At 40.8% G+C, this 24,558-nt stretch overlaps 7 protein-coding genes across 7 annotated transcripts; 4 read left to right on the top strand and 3 right to left on the bottom strand.

The window, feature by feature from the left end:
* Positions 1-715: 715 nt before the first annotated feature.
* Positions 716-4,063, top strand: FOA43_004556 (uncharacterized protein; the record flags this gene model as incomplete). Its single annotated transcript, XM_038924788.1, has 1 exon — positions 716-4,063. One exon carries the CDS (start codon positions 716-718, stop codon positions 4,061-4,063), a length of 3,348 nt encoding a protein of 1,115 aa, XP_038780716.1.
* A 4,000-nt stretch (positions 4,064-8,063) lies between these two features.
* On the bottom strand, positions 8,064-9,158 carry FOA43_004557 (uncharacterized protein; the record flags this gene model as incomplete). The annotated part of the gene is made up of 1 exon (XM_038924789.1): positions 8,064-9,158. The coding sequence occupies one exon, from the start codon at positions 9,156-9,158 to the stop codon at positions 8,064-8,066; it is 1,095 nt and encodes a 364-aa protein (XP_038780717.1).
* Positions 9,159-9,428: 270 nt separating this feature from the next.
* On the top strand, positions 9,429-14,042 carry FOA43_004558 (uncharacterized protein; the record flags this gene model as incomplete). The annotated part of the gene is made up of 1 exon (XM_038924790.1): positions 9,429-14,042. One exon carries the CDS (start codon positions 9,429-9,431, stop codon positions 14,040-14,042), a length of 4,614 nt encoding a protein of 1,537 aa, XP_038780718.1.
* Positions 14,043-14,070: 28 nt separating this feature from the next.
* On the bottom strand, positions 14,071-16,728 carry FOA43_004559 (uncharacterized protein; the record flags this gene model as incomplete). Its single annotated transcript, XM_038924791.1, has 1 exon — positions 14,071-16,728. One exon carries the CDS (start codon positions 16,726-16,728, stop codon positions 14,071-14,073), a length of 2,658 nt encoding a protein of 885 aa, XP_038780719.1.
* A 775-nt stretch (positions 16,729-17,503) lies between these two features.
* Positions 17,504-19,858, top strand: FOA43_004560 (uncharacterized protein; the record flags this gene model as incomplete). Its single annotated transcript, XM_038924792.1, has 2 exons — positions 17,504-17,508; positions 17,545-19,858. 2 exons carry the CDS (start codon positions 17,504-17,506, stop codon positions 19,856-19,858), a joined length of 2,319 nt encoding a protein of 772 aa, XP_038780720.1.
* A 1,168-nt stretch (positions 19,859-21,026) lies between these two features.
* Positions 21,027-22,481, bottom strand: FOA43_004561 (uncharacterized protein; the record flags this gene model as incomplete). Its single annotated transcript, XM_038924793.1, has 1 exon — positions 21,027-22,481. One exon carries the CDS (start codon positions 22,479-22,481, stop codon positions 21,027-21,029), a length of 1,455 nt encoding a protein of 484 aa, XP_038780721.1.
* A 330-nt stretch (positions 22,482-22,811) lies between these two features.
* FOA43_004562 (uncharacterized protein) lies at positions 22,812-24,350 on the top strand (the record flags this gene model as incomplete). Its single annotated transcript, XM_038924794.1, has 1 exon — positions 22,812-24,350. One exon carries the CDS (start codon positions 22,812-22,814, stop codon positions 24,348-24,350), a length of 1,539 nt encoding a protein of 512 aa, XP_038780722.1.
* Positions 24,351-24,558: the final 208 nt, after the last annotated feature.

Consider the following 24,558-nt stretch of genomic DNA (forward strand, 5'->3'; position numbering starts at 1 on the left):
CGACCCACATTAGTCTCACTATTTCTTTCGGAACGACTTATTTTTTGTTTCTTTTTTCTTTAAATTTTTGACGTGCCAATCGAATTCCATGCATGCAGAAATCTGCTTATTAAAATAAATACTTCTTCTATCTGCCGGATGGAAAAGACAAGGCATGGCGGGTATTTCGATTGTTTCGTGAAGTAATTTTAAAGTCTCAGGGGTGGGCGACTGCAGTATTAGTAGTATAGCGGTAATATTTCTATCAATGATGCAGCCTGAATCTCGTTAAGGTTAGGTAGTATCGACCACGGTAGATGATTTCTAGAGAGATGCTGTCACATATTCCTAAATAAATTAAAATTAAAATTAAAATCACTTTGCACAGCCACAAGCACTGTAGCTCGCCTCAACTTTCAACTTATTCTCTTGCTTATCTAAAAAGAGAGATCTATATCATATATTGATCACTGACCAATAGCCATATCTTCTTTCTACTAGCTGCTTCAGAAATCACAAACTTTTTAGTCTTCAAATCTTGTTAGGCCTTGAAAATATCTGAGATTTCTGAGATTTCTTCTTTCCTCTAACCTTTCTGTGCACAGCCACACGATCACCTTATCGCAACAAGAGGGAGAAAAAAAAATATCAGCCGCCTCATCTCTATCTTTGCCTTTTCTATCTGCCCATTTCTCTGCAACACCTTTTTTCTTTTCTTCCTTCCATTTCACTGCTAATGAACCATTCACATCCTTTGGACAAGGATGACCCTATGTTTCAACGGGTTGGATCCCCTCAGGGTAGAGACGTGTCTCATCGGACGCAATCATCACCACCGTCTGCTAGTTCAATTGCTGCTCCTGAGACACGTGACTCATCTGCTTTACTCTCGCCGGTGCTTTCTGATCAGCCATCCACTCCTCCGAATTTCACCGAAGCTCCAAAAGAATCTTCCGAACAGTTGTCACCTCCTAAGCATGTCGTACAGAGACTTACTCCTTTGGGAAAGTTCAGTCCTAGGAAGAGGTCTGACTCAGCTGATACCTCAGGACCCGCTGCATCCGACGATTCAGATTTTTTTTCTGTAGAGGAGGATATCAAGGAGCATTTGAGCCGCCGTGATGCTTTTTACGATTCTGTGGTAGAAAGACTTGCCATACATTCTAGGGAGATTTTTGACCATGTATCAAAAAAGACGAAGCTTCATGAGGAAAGACATGCCCGAAGACAGGCAAGACAGAACAGGGCAATTGAAGCTCATAAAAGACACCTTTTCCACAAAAGAAGAAGGGCTTCAGAAACTATTAATTGCATCAAAATGAACATGTTATCAGATTCTTCTGCGTCTTACGTCTCCCCCAGGGACGTGGACGACCGTGCCGAACCTCCTATATCTCGTTCTGCCCTGACTACATTCTTACGGGAACTGCGAGATATTACACCCGAAATTCTGGACTTCAAAAACAACGTCTTAATTGATAACGGGACATCGTTCTCTGATCTACGCTTGAGATTGGGCCGTATATCAATATTTGGTAGGTTTGTGAATACGTACATGAAGATAAGCATGAGTTCTGCATATGAGCTAACTTTATGTGTGGAGATAATGAAGGCTGTGAGTTGCTATTTCAACTTTTTGAAAAAGGAACAAGCCTCGAACACTAGTGAGATTATCCACCATTCATCCACTTTTTTGGCTAGGATGTTTCTTAGTGGAATTATTTTTCTTGTAGAGGAGAACCACCATTCACACACCGGCGTGGTACCAGGATACCTGATTAGACTCGCAAATGTCTATCATGATGAGGTTTTTGGAACTCTCTGCAGGGATTTTCCTGGTATGAAGAGACGATTCCTTGACAACTACTACTTTGAATTCTTGATGAAGAAACTTTTTGAAAGTACGCTACAACTTTGGACCCTTTTCAGTGCTATTGTGACTACGCAGAACCCACAAATCTTCACAGAATCCAATCAGAGGTTTATCAGAGAATTTGAAACAGTCTACCTTAACTGCTTTCGTGTTTTCAAACACATACATTTGATCAGAGACATCTGCTCCTTTATGGAGATCATCAAGAAGGCACAGAATAACTTGCAGTATATGGATTCCATGGCAAAATTAGAGGATGATCCCACTGTTTTGGCAGAATCCAACGAGACTAGATCTGCCTTTAATCATACGATCAAGAAAAACAATCAACGATTGGACAAGCTTAGATCTGAATTGGCCAATGTGAATGATTTCAAAGAGATCTTGAGACTTGAGAACACGCTTTACGCCGAGTATCAGAGAGAGGTCATGAGTGGCTCTTCGTTGGCTGACGATAATCCATTAACTGGCAGCAAGGATTCAACGATAAGCAATCCCAGCTCCAGCTATGATAATAGCTTCAAATCTGTATCATCGATAGTTTTTCCGGTGACCTCTTCAACTCTTGGAATTCATGATTCGGTGGTCCCACCAACATTTTCACTTCTTGAATGGAGAAAATGTGTCATGAAAGTATATTTGGAATATCTGGCTAGCATTGAGAACGAGCAGCCAACCTTCGCATTTCTTAAAGCAGGAAGAAAATCTAGAAATAGCCCCGGCTACATGCGACAGTCAAAGAAAGCCAGAAGAAATGATCACATAATTTCATCCACTTCGGAAAATTGGCAGCTGGGTTTTCCAGACTTTCTTAGTTATTTGAACTCCAAGTTTCGACCTAATGTGGAAGAACTTAGACACTGGCTTAATTTAAAGACCTTTACTGAAGGAGCTGTTGAAGCCATTGAACAGATCTCATATTTGGAATATGTCGACCAGATGATGGTTGATGTGGTGTTAATGGTCGAAAAGTGTATGCAAACGATGAAAATTGTCATCCAGAGCGATAGTGGTAAAGTATTTCTCTCTTTACCAAAGCGTACAAAGGACAAAGACCTAATAGCTATTTTAAGTGACCCTATTGTATCTTTATCCAAATTGGAACACGGTGATCTTTCATTAAGAGATTATTTTAGCGCTGTCTTTGCCATATTCAAAGTAGAGGTTCCAGACTTCTTGCAAAAAGAATGCGATCGGCTACTTCAAATGTCAAACCACGAACTGATTAATGTTGATTTCATTAAATCTTTCATAGAATTCATTCGTGACTCTCTGATCATCACAGTTAATCAAAGTATGATTGACTGCTTAAATGTTGTGGGACGAAACGTGTTAGAATTCGAAGAACTATCGACGGAATATGAGGAAAATGCGTCTAGTCTTGATATTAGAATGCCTATCCTTTTTGGAAGGATGCTTCGGCAACCATTTAAGAGAGAGGAATCCGATATCGATAGTGCTGTGTATGAGTACTTCAACCGGCTTTTTATCCGAATGCTTTGCTCCTCACAATTTGACGAGCTTGAAATTCCAGAGCCTGCCGAAGTCTTTTGCATTCAACTGAAAGGCATTCACAACAGGATTAAAAGTCTGACCGCTGTGCAGTCGTTTTCTATTCTTCTTATGACATATTTGTCACAGCAATCAATTGTGGGAACAAATATATTGCAAGGAAAACAAAATTGTCTGGTCAATTTTGTGGCACTTATTCGTGATCTGGACTCTTTTATGAAAAGATATTTTGAGCAGAGTAATCAAAATGGCTCATTAGGTTACTTCTTTAAGTTCGAAATACTGAAACTGATTAAGCAGAATTCTAAGGACAGACTAATCTCTCTGAAAAAGGACGGGTTAGACTTGAAGGAGATTGAGAGAATCATTGAGATGAACATAGACTCAGACACTATCTTCGATCTCATAGATCAGATATCCAAAGCAAGTTTTGGTCGCGAGAACGCTAAATCTGTGAGAACAGTATACAACAAACTACTGGAAAAAATCTTGATGTCTGCTGCCAACAGAGAAAAAATGAATGAGAAGGCTTTTATGAGAAACTTTTACAACATTCCACTCATCCAGGATGGAATAGAGAAAATTATCAAAGATTACTACATATTGTACGGTTGTTTATATGGGATCAACAATGAAATGCTTAGGGGTTGCTATCTGGAATTTGGTGCACAGTGCTCCATAGAAAGCACAAACGATTGAAAACTGAATTAATATTAATTTTATTCTTTACATTTCAAACAAAACAAGCGACCAATTTAATTGAGATGTATGACTTGCAAAATTGTGGCCCGACTTATAATTTGGCTTTTATCAGCTAATAAATAGTTCAGAAACTACAAAGAAGTAAAGTATTTTAAAACTCTTGACCCATTGAGTTTGAATTCTCGTTTCACCAAAGATTGATCCTTAGATACTTCTAAGCACAAATGGAGTTCTAATACCTTTATTTAAATAGTCATTTCTCAGGTTGAATCAACCAGTCCAAAGACTTGTAAAGATGCTAACATAATGAAGGTCAGGTCAATCAGTTTTCTGTCAAAAAAGCTTTAACATTCTGTTCCTCGGCTAATTTCTGAAAATGACAACATAATTTTTTACAACTTCTGTAGTTAGCCTATTGTTTACCTGAAATGAACTGTATTCTCTACACATATTTACTAAGATTAGCCAATAAATGACTTCGAAGACAGTCTGTATATATATGCACATGCGCCTAAGTCCGAATGAAGTTCAAGTACTATTGTGCCGTAAATTTTACAAGACCTGAAAAAAAGTTCAATTACCTGTAGAAGGCAGCACCAACTCCTTACTCAAAGTTGGCTTTCATATCCGCGTGGCAGTACCTGAAAATGACATAAATTCTCCTCATGAGTTCATCATTCAGCAACAACAGTAATAACTGGCAGAATGCTTACTAGACCACAAAAAATTCGTTCACATCCCAACGAATGCTTGCAAAGAGGGCTCTGTACGGCTGCAGAACGCCTGCACTTTCGTATTGAAACTTTGTCTTCTGACATCGATTAGAAAATACGCGGTCGTGGAAGAACTACTTTTTTTGAAATGTATGCATGGAACATGTTTGCTAGGCACGAAAAAATCCGTATTTTAAGGACGTGCATATAGGAATACGTGGAAAAACTTGGGGCAGATTTTTGATCCCTTTGGGGAAGGAGGGGAGGGGGGAAGGTAGGAGATCGAGATAGGCCATCGGTAATTAACAAACCGAATCCGTTGCTATTGTGCATAAAGATAGCAGAGTCGAAAGACATCGTTCTCCTTCATATTATTTATTACATATACCTAAAAGCAATTTCAAAGAGAGTAGTATTCATGGTTCTCATCAACATCAACATCAACAAAGATGCTTTCTAATGATAACTTTCTGCCTGTAGACATTTTTTTTTCCTTTAGGGAATCAATCAAGGGAAACAAACAAGCAATTGATTTACGAAACTGGAACAACAAATACAATTAAAAGCAATTAAAATAGAAGATTATGTAGCATCGTAATATCATATACAGGACAAAAAGGAAGGTAGCGGTAGCAGAGAGAAAGCAAAATAAAGCAAAGCTCACATTTTCATGATAACAGGTTGAGAATACTAAACTATGCACCATAAACTTCAGGATTAGATAGTGATTAATCCTCAACCTTGTAATCGACCACACCTCTTAGTATCTTAATGACACCATAAACATCATGCTTTATCTCATCCTTAAAGATGTGATTGTTCTTAGATCTATTTTTTCTCTCTGTTCCAGGAACCGGCCATCTGCAGCGGATAGATAACCTTTTACATTCTGCGCAGACAGGCTTGGTCTCGCAACATCTTTTCTTTCTTTGCCTGCAGGTGAGACAACCTCCTCTGGAACGCTTAATTTTTCCTTTGTTGTTCCTAATGGGGTTGGGAGCAACGAAGGAAGGCTCTTCAGGCTCTTCTCTGCTGGGCATAAGAAGGCCAGACCCTAGGCCTGACTGTGCTTTGTACTGATTCATAATTTCATATGAATTATTCCTCATATTATAATACATTCTGTTTTTAACGAGCCCCTGGCCTGCTAAGTAATAGTTCGGGTTTCTAAGTACAGAAGCTGCTGAAGAAGAAGAGGTGACAGGAACGTATTCTATGGGCTCTGTTTCGTTGAGATTTATTGCATTTGGTGTGCTTGCCATCGTATAGTTCCCACCAAGTTTTGATAAGGTATAGGCACCACCACTTGGACTCCAATTTCCAGGGACAGACGTAGGAGAAGAGGAAGTAGACAGCATATTGGTTGTGGCTTTCGAGGTAGAAGATGCTGATGAGGAGACAGCTTCTGAAGCCAGCACAGTATTGTAGTTAGTGTGAGCAGGTAGAGTTTCTGTAGAGGAGGGTAATTCCCGAGCATTAACAGTCCTGTATTGTGCATGCTTCTGCTGTGATCTAATTGGTAAAGCATCATTCAACAAGTAATCAGTAGAAGGATATTGATAGCCTCGATATGCTGTAGCAGAAGAACCGTACGAAATCGGACAAGTCACAGGGAGATCGGAAGTTTTGAAATTGTGTCCCGAAAACATTGTATACCTAAGATAGAAAAAGGAGAAAATGTAAAGGGTAAGGAATAGTAGTAATTCTTTTCTCAGAAAAGAAGGATTGTCTGAAAATAGATTTGAATGAAATGTAAATAAAGAAGACAACAAAAAAACTGCAATATTTCTGATTAGGCTAATTGAGAGAATAGATATTCAAGGAACTATGCTTTTATATACGTTTTGGTTACCTGGCAGGTACCTTGTAAACGGATCAATATCTATAACAAGACAATTGCTCACGTTTCTTTTTCTATTGAAGTTGCCTCGTTTGCAATAATTAAATAGTCTGGAAGATTAGTGCATATATTCCATACATTAACATCAACCAATGAAGTACTCTGATCAAAGAATAATAAAGCAAGGAAGGTTGCATAAATTTGTTTCTTTTGCAGATCTTTGAAGGCGCGCGACCCTGCACTAGAATTAGCTGGAAGATTGGGGAGATGCACAGGGATGTAAACTAGATTGGACAAACCAAGTAGGTGATTTCAGGCAAAAGAGGTGATTCTTGAAGTAAGTGCGGCTAGTCATGAAGGTTGGGTTCGAATACAGCAATTGACTTCAATGGCATTATACTTTAATACACCAGTTATTTTTAGGAGTCGGGCATCATTAATCTACATCAATTGAGATGTTACATACCATGAATACAAACGGTTCAACAAAATAAAAAGCTTATAGTTGAGGATGTTGGTAATTGGTAACAAGGACATACATAGCATTGGTCTTTTTTGAAAAACAAAGGAATCAAAAAAAGAAAATTTTGAATAAGTAATGGAGCCATCCGTCTCTGAGAATAGCGCAGGGGAATAGTTGGGGTAGCCAGTTAATTATAGCATGAGGAGATGCCCCAAGTCGAAGCTAATGGCTCATAAAAGGCAAAACAACTAGAATACTATGTGACAAGTGTAAAGCAATTGGGCAATTTAAAAGGAGGCAATACAAGCATTGATTTCTTTAACCAAAGGGGGCCTAAATATGATGATTAACCCATATATATTCTAACTACATAGCTACATAGCAGAAAGGCATCAAAGTTTACGTATTTTTGATGATGCCCAATTTTAGTTTCGCAGAACAGGCACATCATCTGAAGGATGATTCCACACAGCATTTTTACCGTAGTTGGACCATGTGTGGCGTGAGACTTCAATTTAAGCGACATGGAAACATCAGACAGCAACCATGAGAGATGCGCGGATTCAGCGATAATAAACCCATCCAATAGTGGAGGGGAGAACTCTACTATAATAGCACATCTCTACACCACTGAATACTGCTTGATTAGGCTAGGCGTATCTACTTAGCTCACTGGACCTTAACTAGTTGGATTTGGGGTTAATCAGCTGTCAGTTTTTTTTTAAATTGCCTGATCATAGCTGATCATAAAAAGTTGTATTGAATTTGTTGTCGATGCCATCGAACCGATCTGCAGAGTGAATTATGTAGAAGACCCTGGCATGAAACAAATCTTTGACACTGTTCTAGGGTCTATGACCCAAAGGTTGCAAAGATGAAGAGACATGTAGCTCTCAAATTGAATCGAGAGATAAATTCACGAAATGAAGGGATGAAGTCAATAGTGTAGAATGAGTTATTGATTATGGTTCAGAATAATTATTAAAGCGTCAGATTTTTCAAATTTTCCGCAATACGGTGTACGGCCCTCTCTAGACTATCCAGTTTGATACTAAGTGACAATAAGATAGGATCGGAAGTGATCATTTCGCACTTATCAAGGATATTCACCACATAAGGTTTGTTAGTGTTGTCCATGTAGGTAATACACTGCTCCAAGTACTTGCTGGCGCTTTTAAGCAACGTGGAAAGTGATGGATCTCCGCTGGAGACAAAAATAGACTTGAGAGCCATACCGATAGTGCTGGTAGTCTCTTCCTCGTTAACGTCATTATCAGCAGGAATGGCTTTCTTCCATCTGAGCAGTTTCTGATACTCATCAACTATGATTTGATGAATAGAACGAGCTCTATCTTTGGATATTTTGTCTCGCACGTGATCTACAAACGATATTCTACCAGCTTTGTCGATTATAGTACACCACGGTTTTCTGGCGACTCTTTTAAGGTTTTGAAAGTCAATGGTAAGCTCGCTGTTGTTGACAAAGAAGTCCAAACTAATCTGTTCTGGCATCTCAGGCTCGAAACTAGAAGCGCAATTTCTGTATTCGGGAAAAATGTAGGCAGGATTGGGCAAATAGAGGGCTTTTTTAGCCGAGCTGATATGCCTGTATAGTTGCTCGATGTATTTCACAAATACCATCGAGTCCAATTTATCTGCATCAGCAATTTTGTCTATCGTATGTACCGCATTGTATATGTAATCGTGACAATCGAGGAGCTGTCGTATTATAATAAAGTTATCGACTCCAGGTTTGAGTGTCAAATCATATGACTTACCACCATTGAAATTCTTGGCCTTGATAGATACGTGAAGACCGACGATCTTGAAATTCTGCCGACTTACTGTTCCCTTGAGCATCTCGGATTTATGAGAAGAAAGAGGAAGTTTGAAGATTTCTTCGTTATCTTCGGAAACCTGTCTTAAGCACGAGCTGAGACCCTCTCTTATTTCGGGTAGTTGAGGCTTTATTATGGAGCTAATGAGCCATTTCAACTCTCTACTTTCGTTTTCATTTGTGAGGTTTTCTATATCTGAGGTCGATAGGGCAGTGTCAGAAAATATTTGGGTCGTCATTGCGATCGATGAAAAAGAGGAGCAGCTAAGCCGGATAAACAGCTTCGTCGGATAAGCAGCTGCGTAAGATAAGTCGATCTTGTCTCTATACCTATGCATCTAATGTACGGATGTATATGAATCAAAAAAAAAAAATAAAGAGAAAACGCGAAATTCGATATGAAGGGAAAAAAAAGGCTTAAAGGGCTCCTCCCTCCAGTCAGATCTGAAGGACTAAGAAAAGCCTTTGTGTCTTAGATCAGTCTGTCGTTTGCATAATCCTTCGTCCATATGCAAGATAATGCCAATAATTTGTTTGACTTACCATTTTCGGCTTCACTTTCGTACCATCCAATAGAATACCTTCCTCCTAAGCAGGCAGTTATATCATTTAGTGCCCCATTCAGTGAAAGTTTCCCATATGAGAAGATAACAGCGATTGAGGAAGAGGATGGAGAAGAACTGACTGCAATTCCCGATGACTTTGGCTTTGAATCTGATGATTTACAGTATGTGAAGTTCAAAAAACCAGCTATGAAGTTGGGCAAGGGGAATAAGCCCATTACAGATGATGATTCTGTATCTCTATTGAACTCATTTGAACGTTCATTACTTGAATTATTGCCTCAGGTGTCAAAGAAAGATTACATAAAGCCTCCAATTAAAGTGAAAAGGATCAAACTGATTGGAAATATTGATAGCGAGGAGGTGCGAGAACTTGAAGAAGGACTGATACGACTGGAAAGCGGTGATCCAGGACACAAAAGGTCTAATTCGGAGTCAACGTTTGATTATAATAAACGTACAAAGCTAGAAGAGATCAAAAGTGATGGATCAAGTCCTGCTCCGGCGATGTCTAATAGCTCTGAGCTGGTTGACTATGCTGAAAAGAAGGTGAATACACTTCTGGACGAACTGAGTCCTGATGCTGACTTACGCAAGACATTTACACGACCAAATGGTGACGAGATATCACTTTTGAAATTGTCCTTTTGGCATCAAATACGAGAAAATATCTCCAGATTGTGGCACAGCGATGCTGTTTGTCGATTGGACGTCGAAAACTTGCTTGCGCTTGAACATGAAGCTCAAAGTACTCTTGATTCTATTAATTCCGTTGTCAACTGGAAGTCTCAGAGTTCTCTTACAGCTCAACTAGCACATATTTCCATGGAAAGTGCAACAGTCTTGCTTATGTTACTTACTAGCAGCATTGGAGAGAAGCGTATGTATAAGGAGACATTTTTAACGAGTGTTTTCACTCTCATTCATGACCTTCAAGATTCTGTCTTACCACTTTATTCTTCTTCTACCACTTCTGTTCATCCAGGCGTCATCAAATCTCTTCATGATCTTTCGGAACTTCTTAATATGATCGTGAAGTTCTTACTGGGAACTAGAGTCAATGACTCGTTGATTACCAGACTTGAGTACTTTGCCTTTGCGTTCATCTTTGCCGATACCCCTAAGTATGATGATACAGCCTTAGCTGTGAATCTAGAGAAGCTCCGTGTAGCTGGCTCTAGCCTTCTTCTCACTATTGCTAAGCAATATCCGGAGCAGTCCCAGTTCATTGTCAGCGAGATTTTTGCCAACTTTGATAGTGTTTCTCATTTGAAAGCACGTAGCAGACAATTTAGGCTTTCTAGAGGCATCAATGTTCAATTAATCAGTATATTATTGGTTCGTTTGGTTCAAAATACTGACTGTATGGATTATTCATTTGATGAGACTTATTGGAGGATGACAGGATCGAAAGTTTCGTCCAGAAAATCTCAGAAGGAAGTTGTTCAGCAGATGACTAATGATTTTTATAGCTATTTGGAGCAGAGATCAAAACATGCAGATGGGGTGGCCAACGAGATTGCTGCCGCTATGGCTACCAGAATGTCACTCTCATTTAACCAGAATGTCCGGAAGGTGTTTGAAAATTTAGTTCATGACCTTCTGAACATGCTAAATTATCCTGAGTATCCTGGGTGCGAAGCAATTCTTTGCTCGATGATGATAATGCTACTTCATGTTTGCTACTCGGAGGATGGATATCAATCATCTCTGCAATCGTTTGCCTTTGAAATCTCTGGTATTATTGGATCCAGCTTGATGCGCTTGAAAGAGCAACGGACACATTCATTGAGTCGTGATTTTGCCTTGATTCATTCGGATCATCTTCAGGTTTTATACTACTTGAGAGAGAATGTGGCTGCCATTGAGGATAATTCCTTTTCCTATCTATACATGAAGTATCTATCAAGACTTCGCAAAACGATCAAGGGAGCCTCTAAGACGGGCGACAACACTGCCCCTTTGCCACTTGTAAAGAAGCTTGAGAACGCTTCTAAATCTCTTATTCAAGTCCTCAACGATAACCTGACAGTGCTTAACAGCAATTCTTCTTCGAATATTCTTTCTTCGTATCATGAAATTCTTCTTACGGGCAACTTGATTGATCAGTATGACCCTTTTATTTCCCTCATCACTAGGAATTTGTCGAACAAGAAGATCAAGTCGCAATCTGTTGCAATTAAAAACTTGTCATTGTTGGTAAGCAATGACCCCTCTATCTTGAAAATGCCCACTGTTAGGCGTATTTTAGCAACAAGACTCAAAGAATCCCATGCATCTGTCTGCGATGCCATTCTTGATCTTCTCTCGAAATTTCTCAACTCTCATGTTGAAATGATTCCTCTCTTTTATAGCATGATCTCTGAAAAAGTAAGTGATACAAGTGTCTCTGTGAGACGGAAGGCTATTTCTCTTTGCTCGTACATTTATAGAAGCACCCACAAAGTGGAAATTCGGGCCAAGATTAGCGAGCAGTTGTTGAAAAGACTAGACGATGAAGAAGATACTATTACGTTCCAGGCTTGCAAGTCTCTATTAGATTCCTGGTTTGTGTCTATTAACGATTTATACGGGCAGTCATTAGAGGATACCGGTATTTCTTTGAAGGATGAAGTTCTGTCTACAGTGGCGGTCATTGTCCAGGTGTTTAATGAAGGGGATCGTAACTGGACGTACTTTGAGCGGCTTTTAAAAGAGAAAGTCCTAATGAGAAACGATCTTAATGAAGGGATCGATGATCAATTGCTCAAGGCAATTTCTCTTATGGTGGAATACATCCTTGAATATGCGACTGAAGATGCTATTATTATGATGGAAGATGATGGCATGAAGCGAAAAGTTGGAGATATCATGGGATTTCTTGCTATTATTATTGGATGTGATAGTTCCTTTATTCATCAGGACCAGTTACTTGCCCTTCAACCTTATTTAACTGACGAATTGTCCACTGGTAACTCCTTATGCTACCATACTTTGCAGATATTTCATCTAGCGCTCCCTCGCATGACGAACTTAAACTCACGATTTATCAGCGAGTGCCAGGAGTCAATTTTAACGCGGCTTACTAGGTTCAATTCACGCGAACTTGACGAAGCTATGCCATGCCTTTGGTCACTCTCTACTCGCTCTCGGACTATTGAGATCGTGACAAGAGCTTGCATTTCGTCGTTGAGGCTGATGAGACTGTCTATGGGTAAATCGGTAGATGCAAGGAAGTTGCATAGGCTTTTGTATTTGATTGGCAGCTTTGGTAGGTACTGCAACTTAGAAAGTTATCAGCAGTTGTTTCTGCATTCTCGACTCGGTATGAAGGACAATGAGTCTGTGACTTCGTTGCTCGTCAGGCACATACTTGTGTTCTGCGATGAAAACAACAAGGAGTTGCAGAAGCCGGCTATCAGGAATCTTGTGGGAATTTGCGTCTCGCATCCAGAATTATTTATGAGCATTTCCGTACTTGCTATCATGGACGACATATTTTCAAAGCTTCCCGAGAACTTGGAACTACGGGGAATCATCGTGGATGGGATCTCATTTTTCCTAGAGGAAGAAGAGAAAAACGTCGTAGAAAGAAATGGATTGGATGCCAAACATTCAAAGAAAAAGACCCTTGATGTAGCTGCATTCCACGGCGAATCTGCAGAGTACATTAATGACAGCATTTGTGCTTCTTTGGTGCAACGATATTTAAAGCCAATACTTCAAGGTTCAATTGATACAGACCAAGATTTCACATTGAAGGCCACGCGATATGTTAGACTTGTGGTAAGACTTGGATATGCTAACCCCAAGCTTTGCTTTCCCACTGTGGTTGCTTTAGAGGCCTCTCCATACCAATATATTCGTCATGTGGCATCGCAAGTGCACCGGTCTCTTTTTGAAAGACATGAATCCCTCATCGAGGGTGCCTATCCGAGGGCACTAAAATTGGCAGTCAGATATAAGCGAAAGTTCATGCCTTTAAAAGATATGATCAAGGATAAGGTGCTGATCCGAAATATACTGAAAATTGTCGATACTGCAAATTCTGGAAGAAAGCGTATCAAGTTTTTGAAGTATCTTGTAGGTACGTTTAAAGTGGTTAATGTAGACCATTTGATAGAAAAGTCCAATGTGGAGACTTGCTTGTTTGTTAGGGATTACGTGATTTTTATGGCCTTCAACCTTTATGAATTATCATACAAGACACAAGAAGAAATTCTTCTAGTCATGAATGAGTGTAATCGGGTGATATCTTCTGAGATTCCTGATATACTGGAGGCAGTAGATGAATGCAACGATGATATCGGAAGGAAGATGGCACTTAAACTCGGGTCTTTAGCGAAAGCCTTATTGATACTCTGCTATTTGGGCGACAGTTTGAGAGATATTTATTCTCTTCCCGAAAAGGCACTTATCAAATATCAGGAATCCTCTAATGTAGCCAAAGAATTCAAAAGCAGCCCTAAAAGAGTCGAGGATGGAGACCTGGATATAGAGAACCTCGATCTTTTACTGAACCAGTCAACGAATGAAAAAGAGCTCATGCAACTCTGCGATTTGCTAAGTAAATATGTTTAATGTTTAGAGCATATAATATAATTATAACTTATATGCCATCTAGGAAAGACTCCTGAAAATCGATCCTATTTCTAATATACTCCCTGAGAACGTTTCTCTTTAAGTAGGTGAGTCTTCCTTCGTTACACAAATCTTTAAGAAGCTCTGGCTGACACGAAAATAGATTTGTGAGTTCCTTCAAAATCAAAAAGTTTGCCTTGATGCTGGAGACATCTTCAGCTGTCTCTATTACCGTTGTAACGCCCCTTATTGCAAAATCCTTCTTTCTTTTGAGTTCCTCAAAATCGTAGTTATCAAATACAGAAATGTAGTGAATCGCATCCTGGGTAACAATCAAAGAACCTGTCGAGTTAACTTTAAAATTCCTGAAATGATCAATCAAGATCTCTAGGAATGAGTTGGAAATCCTTTTCACCATTTCAAATTCTAGGGAAGGATTCGACGACATATTGGCATGAACCTCTCTCAGCGTATAGTCCATAAATTGTGTGAGCTTATCACAAGTTTCAGTCTTATCGATAGTAATATTCTGAGCGCGTGGATTAAAATCCTCGATGTTTTGACCATTTAGAATGCTCTTCACATTTGCAGTGATCAAATCAATCAAATCCGCTATGGTTATATTAAGACCAATCTCCATGTCTTGAAGAAAGCCATTGAATATACCCACGAGATGCACCTTCACAGAATTAGTTAGCAGAAGAGGATAGAATGACTTCTTTACCACGATAGAAAGAAGATACAACTGAAAGAAGATCACGTTAAGCTGCTGCAAAAACGAGAGATCAAGGTTGTAGGAAGGCGAACTGAAAAACGAGTTGAGTTTCTGACCCTGTAGAAACACACTATTGAAATATAAAGCCTCCATCTCGGCAAATATGTACGAAGGACCAATCTTAAACATCATAATCTCAAAGATCTCCATTGAATATTCATTTATTTTGCTTGGAACAAGTTCAATGGATCTTTTTAACGATTCAACAACATAACTAAGAATCTTCTCTGTCACTATAAGCGGAGGCAAGTTCTCGTTCTTCACAGAAACAGAAGCAGTAGCCGAAGAAGCAATCACTGACACCGAAGACGAATGAAAACCTAAATGTCCAGAACCAATGGCTGACCTCTTGAGCCTTTCCCTCCAAGTAGAATTTCTCTCAGAGTTTTTGATGAAACTGGAAATAGACGTGAATCTTCTAAAACGCTTCGAATGTGGAATAAACCTTTTGGCGCCGATAAACTTCTCTTTAAATAGGCCAGAGCCCGTTTCATCGTCGGCCTCAGGAGCCTCAGGAGCTGAATTTGAAGCAGAAGCGGTGTTGGATGAATCGTGAGTTGAGGAATGCTCATATTTGAAGGAGCTGATTTTGTCACCGAGGATGTGCTTCTGAACAGCTTTATCAACTTGGCCGTCGAGCTGCGTTATTAAAGAGTCCAACAACTCCTCAAGATTACTTTTGTCAATCTTGAACTGAGAGTCATTTTTCAAGTACGGAGCAAAAATATCATTGTAAGCCTTCTCCAATACTCCAGAAAGTTGGAGGTTACGATTTTCGAGAGCACTAGCCATCTTACTTAGAGACAAACGATATGTCTCGGTAGCTGCGAGATGAAGAACACGTACAAGGGCCAATTTGGAATATGAAGAGGCCATTTTTACTAGGTAATTGACTCTAGCGTTTATTATCTGTCCAAACAACTTGGAAATAAGTGATTCTAGAACGGTGCCACTATTTGTCTGGAAAATCTCGGTGATTGAATCCAGTTCTGAAGCAAAAGTTTCACTTATTGAGGTAAGCAGAGTATTCGTATCAGTATCGAGAGCATACGATGTCTCGTCTGGGTTTCCTAAACCTATCCAGTAGTCTTTGTCAAGTGAAGACTGCTTTTCAGCGAATAGTTTACTGAAAACGGGGTGATTTCCAAAAAAGCCCTCCACAATATTTGCACCTCCATTGAACGTAAACAGCACTCTGGCAATCTGCTGTGATTTTTCAATATCCTTTTGCTTGTAATATTTGTTGAAGTTCTCCAATTGATCCTTCTCGAACATATCAGCGTACTGCTGAATGAGCTCGTGAGCTTTCTTAGTACGTGGAAGACCATTTTCATCTCCAGAAAGCTTCGAAGATAGTGACAAGAGCTGATTGAATACTTTAGCAATGCGTTCCATATCTTGAGGCTTGTATTTCAGAATCTCCTCGGGAGGTTGTCCCTTAGTATAGAATTCGTTATAGCATTTAGTAAGAAAAATGAGTTCAAAAGAGTGCTCTTTAAGACTATTAGCCTCAGTCAATTTCTCGCCCAATGGATTGATATCACTGCCGTATAGTTTGGACACCCCAGTGGTCAACTTATTGTATCTCTCATTCAGCTCGGCAGCTTTTGAGTTGAGATGTAGCACGTTTTCATAGTGCTTCACCGACTTAGCATGTGCCTGCTGCTCCAATCGGGTTTTTTTGGTAACGCATTCTCTACTTAAGTTGTTTAACTCTTTTTGGACGAGTTCGAACGTTCGAATATAAGGTTTAGGATCAATATACTCGACACCATTGTTGAACTTTGATTTATATTGAACATTTTGCTTGGCGAGACGATCCACAAATTCAGTCACACTAAGATCCTTCAGAAAATTATCTAGTGTGAGAAGCGACTTTGTGTCATCATCTAGCTGATAGAGCGACGACATTGAGGTTGAAGAAGGAAGGCACAGATGAAGATCAAGAAACAGGGAGGAGGAAATCCAAGTTGAACTCGTTTCGCGAATCCAAATAAATAGTCGATCGACTCGTATCGGCTTGTTTTGAATAGTAGCCTCTTCCCGTGGACGGACATCTGCAGTTCAAGCTGGGGAACAGTCAGCAAGTTATCAAACAAAGTCAAAAAAACTGATAATTTCAGACCACACACCATATAGTATAAAGAGTGAGTAATGCTTTCTTATTCGAAACTATTCAAATATTCAATACGCGATCCTAGATAATTTCCTAAAAAGGAAACTAAAGGAAAAATGCAAGGATTGCCACCGCATATATTAGTTATGACCCTATATATTTCTTTTTTGATGTTTTTTGGTCCTTTTAGGCGCTTGATTGATTCCAATCAATTTCCTAATCGGGTACATCCTGGGGATTCACATCAAGTACAAAATTGAAATCCTGGATTCGGAGCGTCTAATCTTCCCGCTACCACTTTAAAGGTTACAGTCAAACTTGATAAAGATTCATAGCTTATTATTTTAGTAAGCAACATAAATCAATAGTCAAGCCACCCGATTACAATTTATTGTGATCCCCAACTGTCACCCCAAGCGAGTTAAGCAAGTTAAGCGAGTTAAGCAAAAGTCAATCCAGAAAGCATAAGGAACAGGCAGCAAACAAATAAGGAAACAAGGAATCCAAAAGAGAGTCTCTAACAGGAATCCGGTTACCCAAACAGTGCCTATCCAAAACCGTTCCATTGGAATGAAGTCGATGAAAATCGAAACTGGCGTCAAAAAGTGCAGCAAGGCTGAAGAAGGCTCTTCGGAAAATAGATTGAAGGAGAACGTTGAGACAAAAAGCAAGCACAACAACAACAATAATGACGACAACAGCCAAGCATCTCTTGACTGTTGGGACGACTTTAACAGAAAGTGTGATTTGTACGGACCCTTCCTTAAATGGGACAGTCGAGTCCGTGAACAGATGAGGAAAGACGAGGATGAGAGAAAGAAGAAAGAGGAAGATGATAAGAAGAGAATGATGATTATGAATAAAGATGATGATATGAATGATATTAAAAACAAAAATCAAAAAAATCAAAAAAAGACAAAAAAGACAAAAAAGACAAAAAAGACAAAAAAATCAAAAAAGAATAAAGAAAAGAAGAAAGATGATGATGAGAAGGTGGAAGTTGAAAAGAACGAGAAAGAGAATGAAATTGCAGAGTGCCAGCCTTCGGTCTCTAGCGCCGCCTCTGGCAGTGGCGCTTCTCCTGCTGACAGTGACTCAAATGACACTGAGCGTGCCCGTGACGGGCCTGTACCCACGGATGTACCCACGGATCCACCTGATGATGGTTTCGTTGGTCCCCCCGACGATGATTATACGGGTGAAGATAGTAAGAATGATGATGTAAGAACCTTGAATCAAATTGGCTCTTTTGGTGATAACCAGCGAAACAATTCATCTGGCGCTTGTGGTGAGCATCAATTTAATAAGACAGAATGTCAAACCTCCTCTGACGCTTGTGGTGAGCATCAGTTGAGTGAGACGGAATGTCCAACAAACCATTCAAGCGCTTGTGACGAGAATCAACTGAACAAAGCAAAATGTGGGACGACCTCTTCTGGCGCTTGTGGTGAGTGCCAGATGGAGCACGCTGATGAAGAAACCTTGAAAGGTGCAAATGGCGTTTGTGGTGAACGCCAAATGAACCAAACAAGGGGACAACAGCAGCAATTTCTCCCTTCTTCTCGTAACGGTCAATCGATCCAAGAAGACTATCCCGATTCCAGCCGTCCTATCGACTTAGAAGCAGCAGCAGATTATCGCGGGGAATCTAGAGAGTGGACAGAAGAAGAGTATGACGATGCATACAGCCGGACATATTCTCCATATCATCCATATACTCCTGCCCTCTGGGAAGTAGAGTTACAGGTATGGGGAACACTTTCGATGAATACCAGGAATATAGCAAAGTCAGTCTACATGCACTCTGATTTGTTTCAAGAGATTTCAGAGACCGCCAAAAAGCATCGAAAATGGCACAGATCGCATCCTCGTTTGAACCCTGAATTAGTGGCTATTCCTCCAAGCATCAAGCTACAGGAAGAAAAGAGGCACAAGAGTCATCAAGGTAAGAAGCATTGGCATCGGATCTGTTCGTGGATCAAGAGGCACACAAAAAAGATCAACCCTTCTCATAAGCAACCAGAGCAACTGGAGCCTCCAAAGCCAACGGAGCCTCCAAAGCCAACGGAGCCTCCAAAGCCAACGGAGCTGTCAGTTGAGACAATCAGGTCAAGCGAATCCCTGCAGAGATGCAGCCTCCCAAGTATCCAATTCTCAGATTACTTGGAGGATCACGTTTACTATTACAGTGAACAATCTGTGAGGGAATTCAAGCTGAGCATAGATCCACTGTTATTTAAGGATCCATTGCCAGAGAGTCCATTGCCAGAGAGTATATTATCTGAAGAAACTCATCTAAAGCTTGAACCATCAATAAAGAAAAGAAAGCACCGATTCAGACGCATCTTCAGCAAGATCAAACAAATACACCTTCATCGAAAGAGGGGAGAGCCGGAAGTTGAGCCAGAAGTTAAGCTGGAAGTTGAGCCAGAAGTAGAGCCAGAAGTAGAGTCACAGGCCGAGTCACAGGTCGAATCACAGGTCGAATCACAGGTCGAATCACAGGTCGAATCACAGCCTGATCGATGGACCCAGCCTCCCTCCCTCAAATCATGCCTAAAGAATAAAGTCAACATAAATGCATCGATTGAAGCAGAAAGAGCTGCGATCTTAGATCGAGTTGATGTATCTCAACAAGAGGAGCTTCAAAAAAGCATCTCATCATTGGCGATATTGTGCTCGCGAAGCCATAACAGTGTACAAAAAGCAACAGGTCCGCCATTTTTACAGCCATTTCCCCAGCGTGGAAGGCCGGTGGATATTTTGAGACCACCCCCCAAAAAAAATAATAAAAAAAAAAAAAAAAAAAATCCGAGAGCTTTCTGCTTCTGGCAATTTGCCAGATCAGAAGGAGTTAGGAACACACCCATACTTTTAAGCTTGTTTGATAGCTGCTATATATTTAGGTTTTTATATCTCCCTTGAGTAATACAATATACCCTCAAAAAATGTAGGCTGTCTTTGACTTGCCGGAAGGTGTACTGACTTGAAGTGTTTTCCCCGGTATCTCGGTGGTCCCGGTGGCACCCGGTATTTTTTGATGTCGCCAGGTGTCCTTCCGTACCACCCGGTGTGTCGGGGGTCTCGGTGGCACCCGGTATCTTTCCGTGACTCCCGGTTCCCCAGTGGCCAGTGGTCAGTGACCCAGATCCGATGGCTGGTCCCCCCATTCTCCGCTTCCGCGTACCTTGCGAAGTACGTGTTAATTTTTTTCTTCGCGTGTCCTTATCAACTACCTCTTATACATATCTGGCTTCAAGTCTTTCCTCATTCTTATTTCTTCTTCATGCTCCATGAATAATTATTTTCAGACCCCCATGTCACGAGGGAAAGCTTATTCTGATAGGGGAAGTCCGTGTATAGCGGTGCATCCATTGAACTCTCGGGTTTCCCAGGATTCCCCTCTATGTCAGGCTACTCCCCCTTACTCGAAGGAAGATCTTCTCTATGAGAAGTCTTCTTCTACATCTTCGCTCCCAGATGTCGCCGCCTTCAACAAGGAGATCTTTCTCATATTTATATTGGCTAAACTACTTCTTCTTCCTTGTCCCTCTGTGACCTGCTTATGCAAGTTTATCACCGTGGTTTTGGCCAGAAGTCGAGTGTCGCCAGCTGTCTTTCGCATAAGCATCTTGTATCTTTTTTACATATACTGTCGAAGTCTCGGTTCGGCTAAAGGCCCTGCGAAGGGTAAAAATTGCCTTTGCACTCGTCGTTGCTGGTTAAGCTGTCTTATCTTGGCCTCCAAATATCACGAGGATTGCAACTACTCCTTGAAAGCTTGGAGTAAACTGACAGGACTATCCGTACAAGTGCTCAAGGCTAATGAGCTCACGCTTCTGGATAGGTTATCTTTTGATCTCAACGTTGACTTGTCGCTCTACAAAACACTATTTTCTTCGTCCTTCTGGTCATTACCTCTTAAACTCAAGCCTGCGACTTGTGCTTCCACGGAAGCAGCATTGGCGCGGCTTTCGAGTGTTTTGAGGATGGCTAAGACTCATGCTACGAGTTGGAGGCGTGCGAAATATACGCGATTTCTGCGATCAACGCAGGCAGCACAAGCAATGCGATCAGAAATGAATATATCTATCTAATAATAATGCACAGTAAATAAAGTATAGTAAACAAACCACACCACCACGAACCCTACCAAACAGAGCTCGAATAACATTTTAATGTTTATTGCCTTGATTCGGTTCCACAATTTTGGCTCTTCGTAGACATCGTCGATAGCCATACTGGAACGCCATTTTTCTGGCTTGCAGCAGATGTAAACAAAAAATAAGAAGTTTACTGCAGCAAATATACTGTAGAATATTATGTCCTCGTATGGAGGCGTTAACATGCACATGGAATACATGAACGTAGGCTCGATATCCTTGACCTCTTCGCCGTTGACCCTAACAACTTTACCTTTAAGTGGCTTATCAAACACGGTAAGAAGCTGAACGGCAGGTTTCCATATACCCATTGCCATAGAAATCGATTTAACATTGATTTCAATAGCGTGCTTCTGTTCGCCATTGTACTCATAGGTGTGCACCATCTCACAGTAGTCGTGATCATCCCCGGAAAAGATAATGCTTGGCTGGGCGTACCTTAAGATAACATTTGAAATGGTAGGATTGATTAGTGTCTGATATTGGTATCCTGCAACGGCCGGAAGACATTTTTCAGACTCCCTGAACGGACCACATGTGGCCTCTTTAGGATCACGATACAAAGGAACGTGGTTGAACAAAATTCGAGGAGGGTGGGAAACATCATCGTGAAGCTGCCTAAGGAATACCTTAGATTCTGCAGAAACCGCTTCATAACGTGTGTTGGATAAAGAGATGGCGTCTAACATGACAAATTGATGACCTGCACGTGAAATGACCTGGTTGGTTTTGCCGAAATGCTTCTCAAATCTGTCAAGAGAGGGCTTGGTGACGCCGTTTCCAAAGCCAATATCGTGATTACCCGGTATGTTGAGAACAACTTCAATTCCTCTCTTGCGTAACAATTCTGGCTGGAAAGTTCTGTTGAACCGTCTGAACTCGTACTCATAGTAAACGTCCGAGGATTCCCTACCATTGTCCAGTAAATCACCCAAGAAAACCACGGCATCCGGCTTCAAAGTGTCCACCAACTGCCAGTAGTTCTTGTATATGTAATTGTCCACAGTAAATGTCGATAGCCACAAGGCGAACTTACCGTAATTAGGATAAGTGTTATTGTCTATCAACTGAGGGTCCGCCACTAACATGATGTTATAAGGCTTTATACCCTCTTTTGCCGCATCCAGCTGTCCCAGGAACTGGCAATGGCGAGCATTGGCCCAAGGTTGAAAGTTCTGAAAGAAAATAAAAAGGGAAAGCCATATCAAGCCAGGTAGAAATAGAGGCCAGTACCTCTTAACAATCCAATGCTTACGAAGAATGGACGTGCTTTTCTCTGCTTTCCTCGAGGCCTCTGCGCGATATGAGGCAAGCCTGGAATACTCTGACGCTGATTTTTCTGTTAACCAATCGGTTACCCTGGAAACAGATGAAGGAAGTTTCATGAGTGATAAGTGTTGAGCGATGAAGAAGAAACAGCAAACGAGTAAGGGATAACGCGATAAGGCGGATGGAGTCGCGAATCTATACAGCCATGCAGTATGCGGTTCTCGCAGCAGCTCTGCCAGGGGAAGCCAGGAGGAGCCGGTTCTCCCGCGCATCGATCCACCCGAGCGCTATTAAGATAATATATCTCTCGCATTCGTATAGCTCGGACAACGATGATAATGATCCAACCTCCTTCTTCTTCTTCTCTGTTCTTTGATTTCGTCCCAGTTTTCGGCAATCTTCCGTCTTCCAGTGTTCTGCCACTCTTATTTATTCATTTATCAGTCATGTCTCTTTTCGTCACACTCATTCTTATTGCTCTTGTCACCTTTATCATCTGCCTACCTTATATCAAGGCAAATCTTGCTGATATAAGTCCCTCCTTCTTGGAACGCCAGTCCTCCGTTGGTCCCACCAGAAAACAGGGCGAATCTACCGCCTATAGATCTGTTGATGTCCCCCATGGATTACCTCTCACTGGTGGATTACGTATTAGAATTGGCTACAAGCTAAGAGATGGATGTCTTAAAGATATCTGGAGTATCGCCCTGAAGGGAACTTCGGATACCCCTGACTCCAGCACTGCTTCCACTTTAATTCAATTCGATAATGGCGTTCAACTTTCCATAGGTCGGATTAATCATTTGATCCATATCATATCTTCCAAATTAGAGAAATTGACTCAATCTGATAAGATTGGTATATTTTCAGATTATCTCAGTCCTCAAAGTGTCTTGCTTACATTATCGTGCTTTTTTGTCAGTGAAAAGACATTGGTCAACTTCAACTCTCTTCCAAAGCAACCCGTTGAAGATCTTGATTTGATCATCGTCGATAAGGCTCACTACCAGAAAGTATTAAGTTTAGGATTCTCCAAGGTTATCGTTATAGGTGACGTTGAAGATCCTAATGTCGTTAGTTTCGATGAGTCAATTGTTCCCATCGAGACGTCTATCAAATCCTCCTCTGATTATTCCTACAAACCAAATGAAGAATATATGGACTTCAATAATCAACCATACACTGAGATCAATGACTTCAGAGAGGTTCATTTCTTCCAGCGTAGTTTTGTTTCTGCCATCGGCGCTCGTTTATTGTCACTACCTACTGACTTCAGCTGGTCAGAATCCGATTCATTGCTTATTGGAGTGTCTTCGATGATTGATCCGTGCTCGAAGAATGCTTTGATTACCAATTTACTTTGTGGGTTGTTGTCACGTGTCTCCAAGATTACAATTAGATCTGAGGACAAGCTACAAAGTGTCGATCAATACGTTTCAGATGCCACCATTTTGGCCATCAGTGATCAGACCTTAAATCGTATCGTCTCGTCGACATCTGTTTCTCTATTCAAGAAGTTTGAAATTAACCGAGCCGAGTACTTCAACTCACTTGGATTCTTCACCACAATTGGTAAGATTTCTCCCGGGTTACATCTTAAGTTGGTGTATTCTCTTCAGACGAATCGGCTTATCACTTCCAGACAGTACAATACACTACGTTCGAGTCTAGGAGCCAGAATCATTCGGGAAAAATATTCCCATGTTGTCGTAGGACCAGTTTTGAAGACCAATATATTTGAGCACAGGGTGCTCAGTCACGAAAAGTTCAATGGATTTTCCATTTCCCAGTTGGGAGTATCTTCCAACGCGTTGGAATTGAAGCTGAAAAAGAAGAGTGACGATGATAATACTGGGGAGCTTTACGCCAGAGGATACTCGGTCGGAAAAGGAGAGGAAGGGATCGATTACGACGCTGAATTCTGGGTCGATCTCGGTATCAGGGGTAAGTTTGCCAAAGACGGGTGTTTCTATGAATATAAATAGATAAATTAAATATAGATAGTATGCAAAGGGGTAGGATAGCACCTAATGGCATCTAATAACACCCAATGGCACCTGGTGGCCCCTGGTAGCACATGCATCGCGGCCCCGCGTTCCATCCGTTCCGGGAGCTGGACGAGCTCGCGATCTTTCAAAGATTATCTCTACAAATCATTTCATGCCTTTGATCTGATCCATTATTGTCTTTCAT

The sequence above is a fragment of the Brettanomyces nanus genome, chromosome 4, assembly GCF_011074865.1.
Source record: "Brettanomyces nanus chromosome 4, complete sequence".
In the NCBI taxonomy this organism is placed as follows: Eukaryota; Fungi; Ascomycota; class Pichiomycetes; order Pichiales; family Pichiaceae; genus Brettanomyces; species Brettanomyces nanus.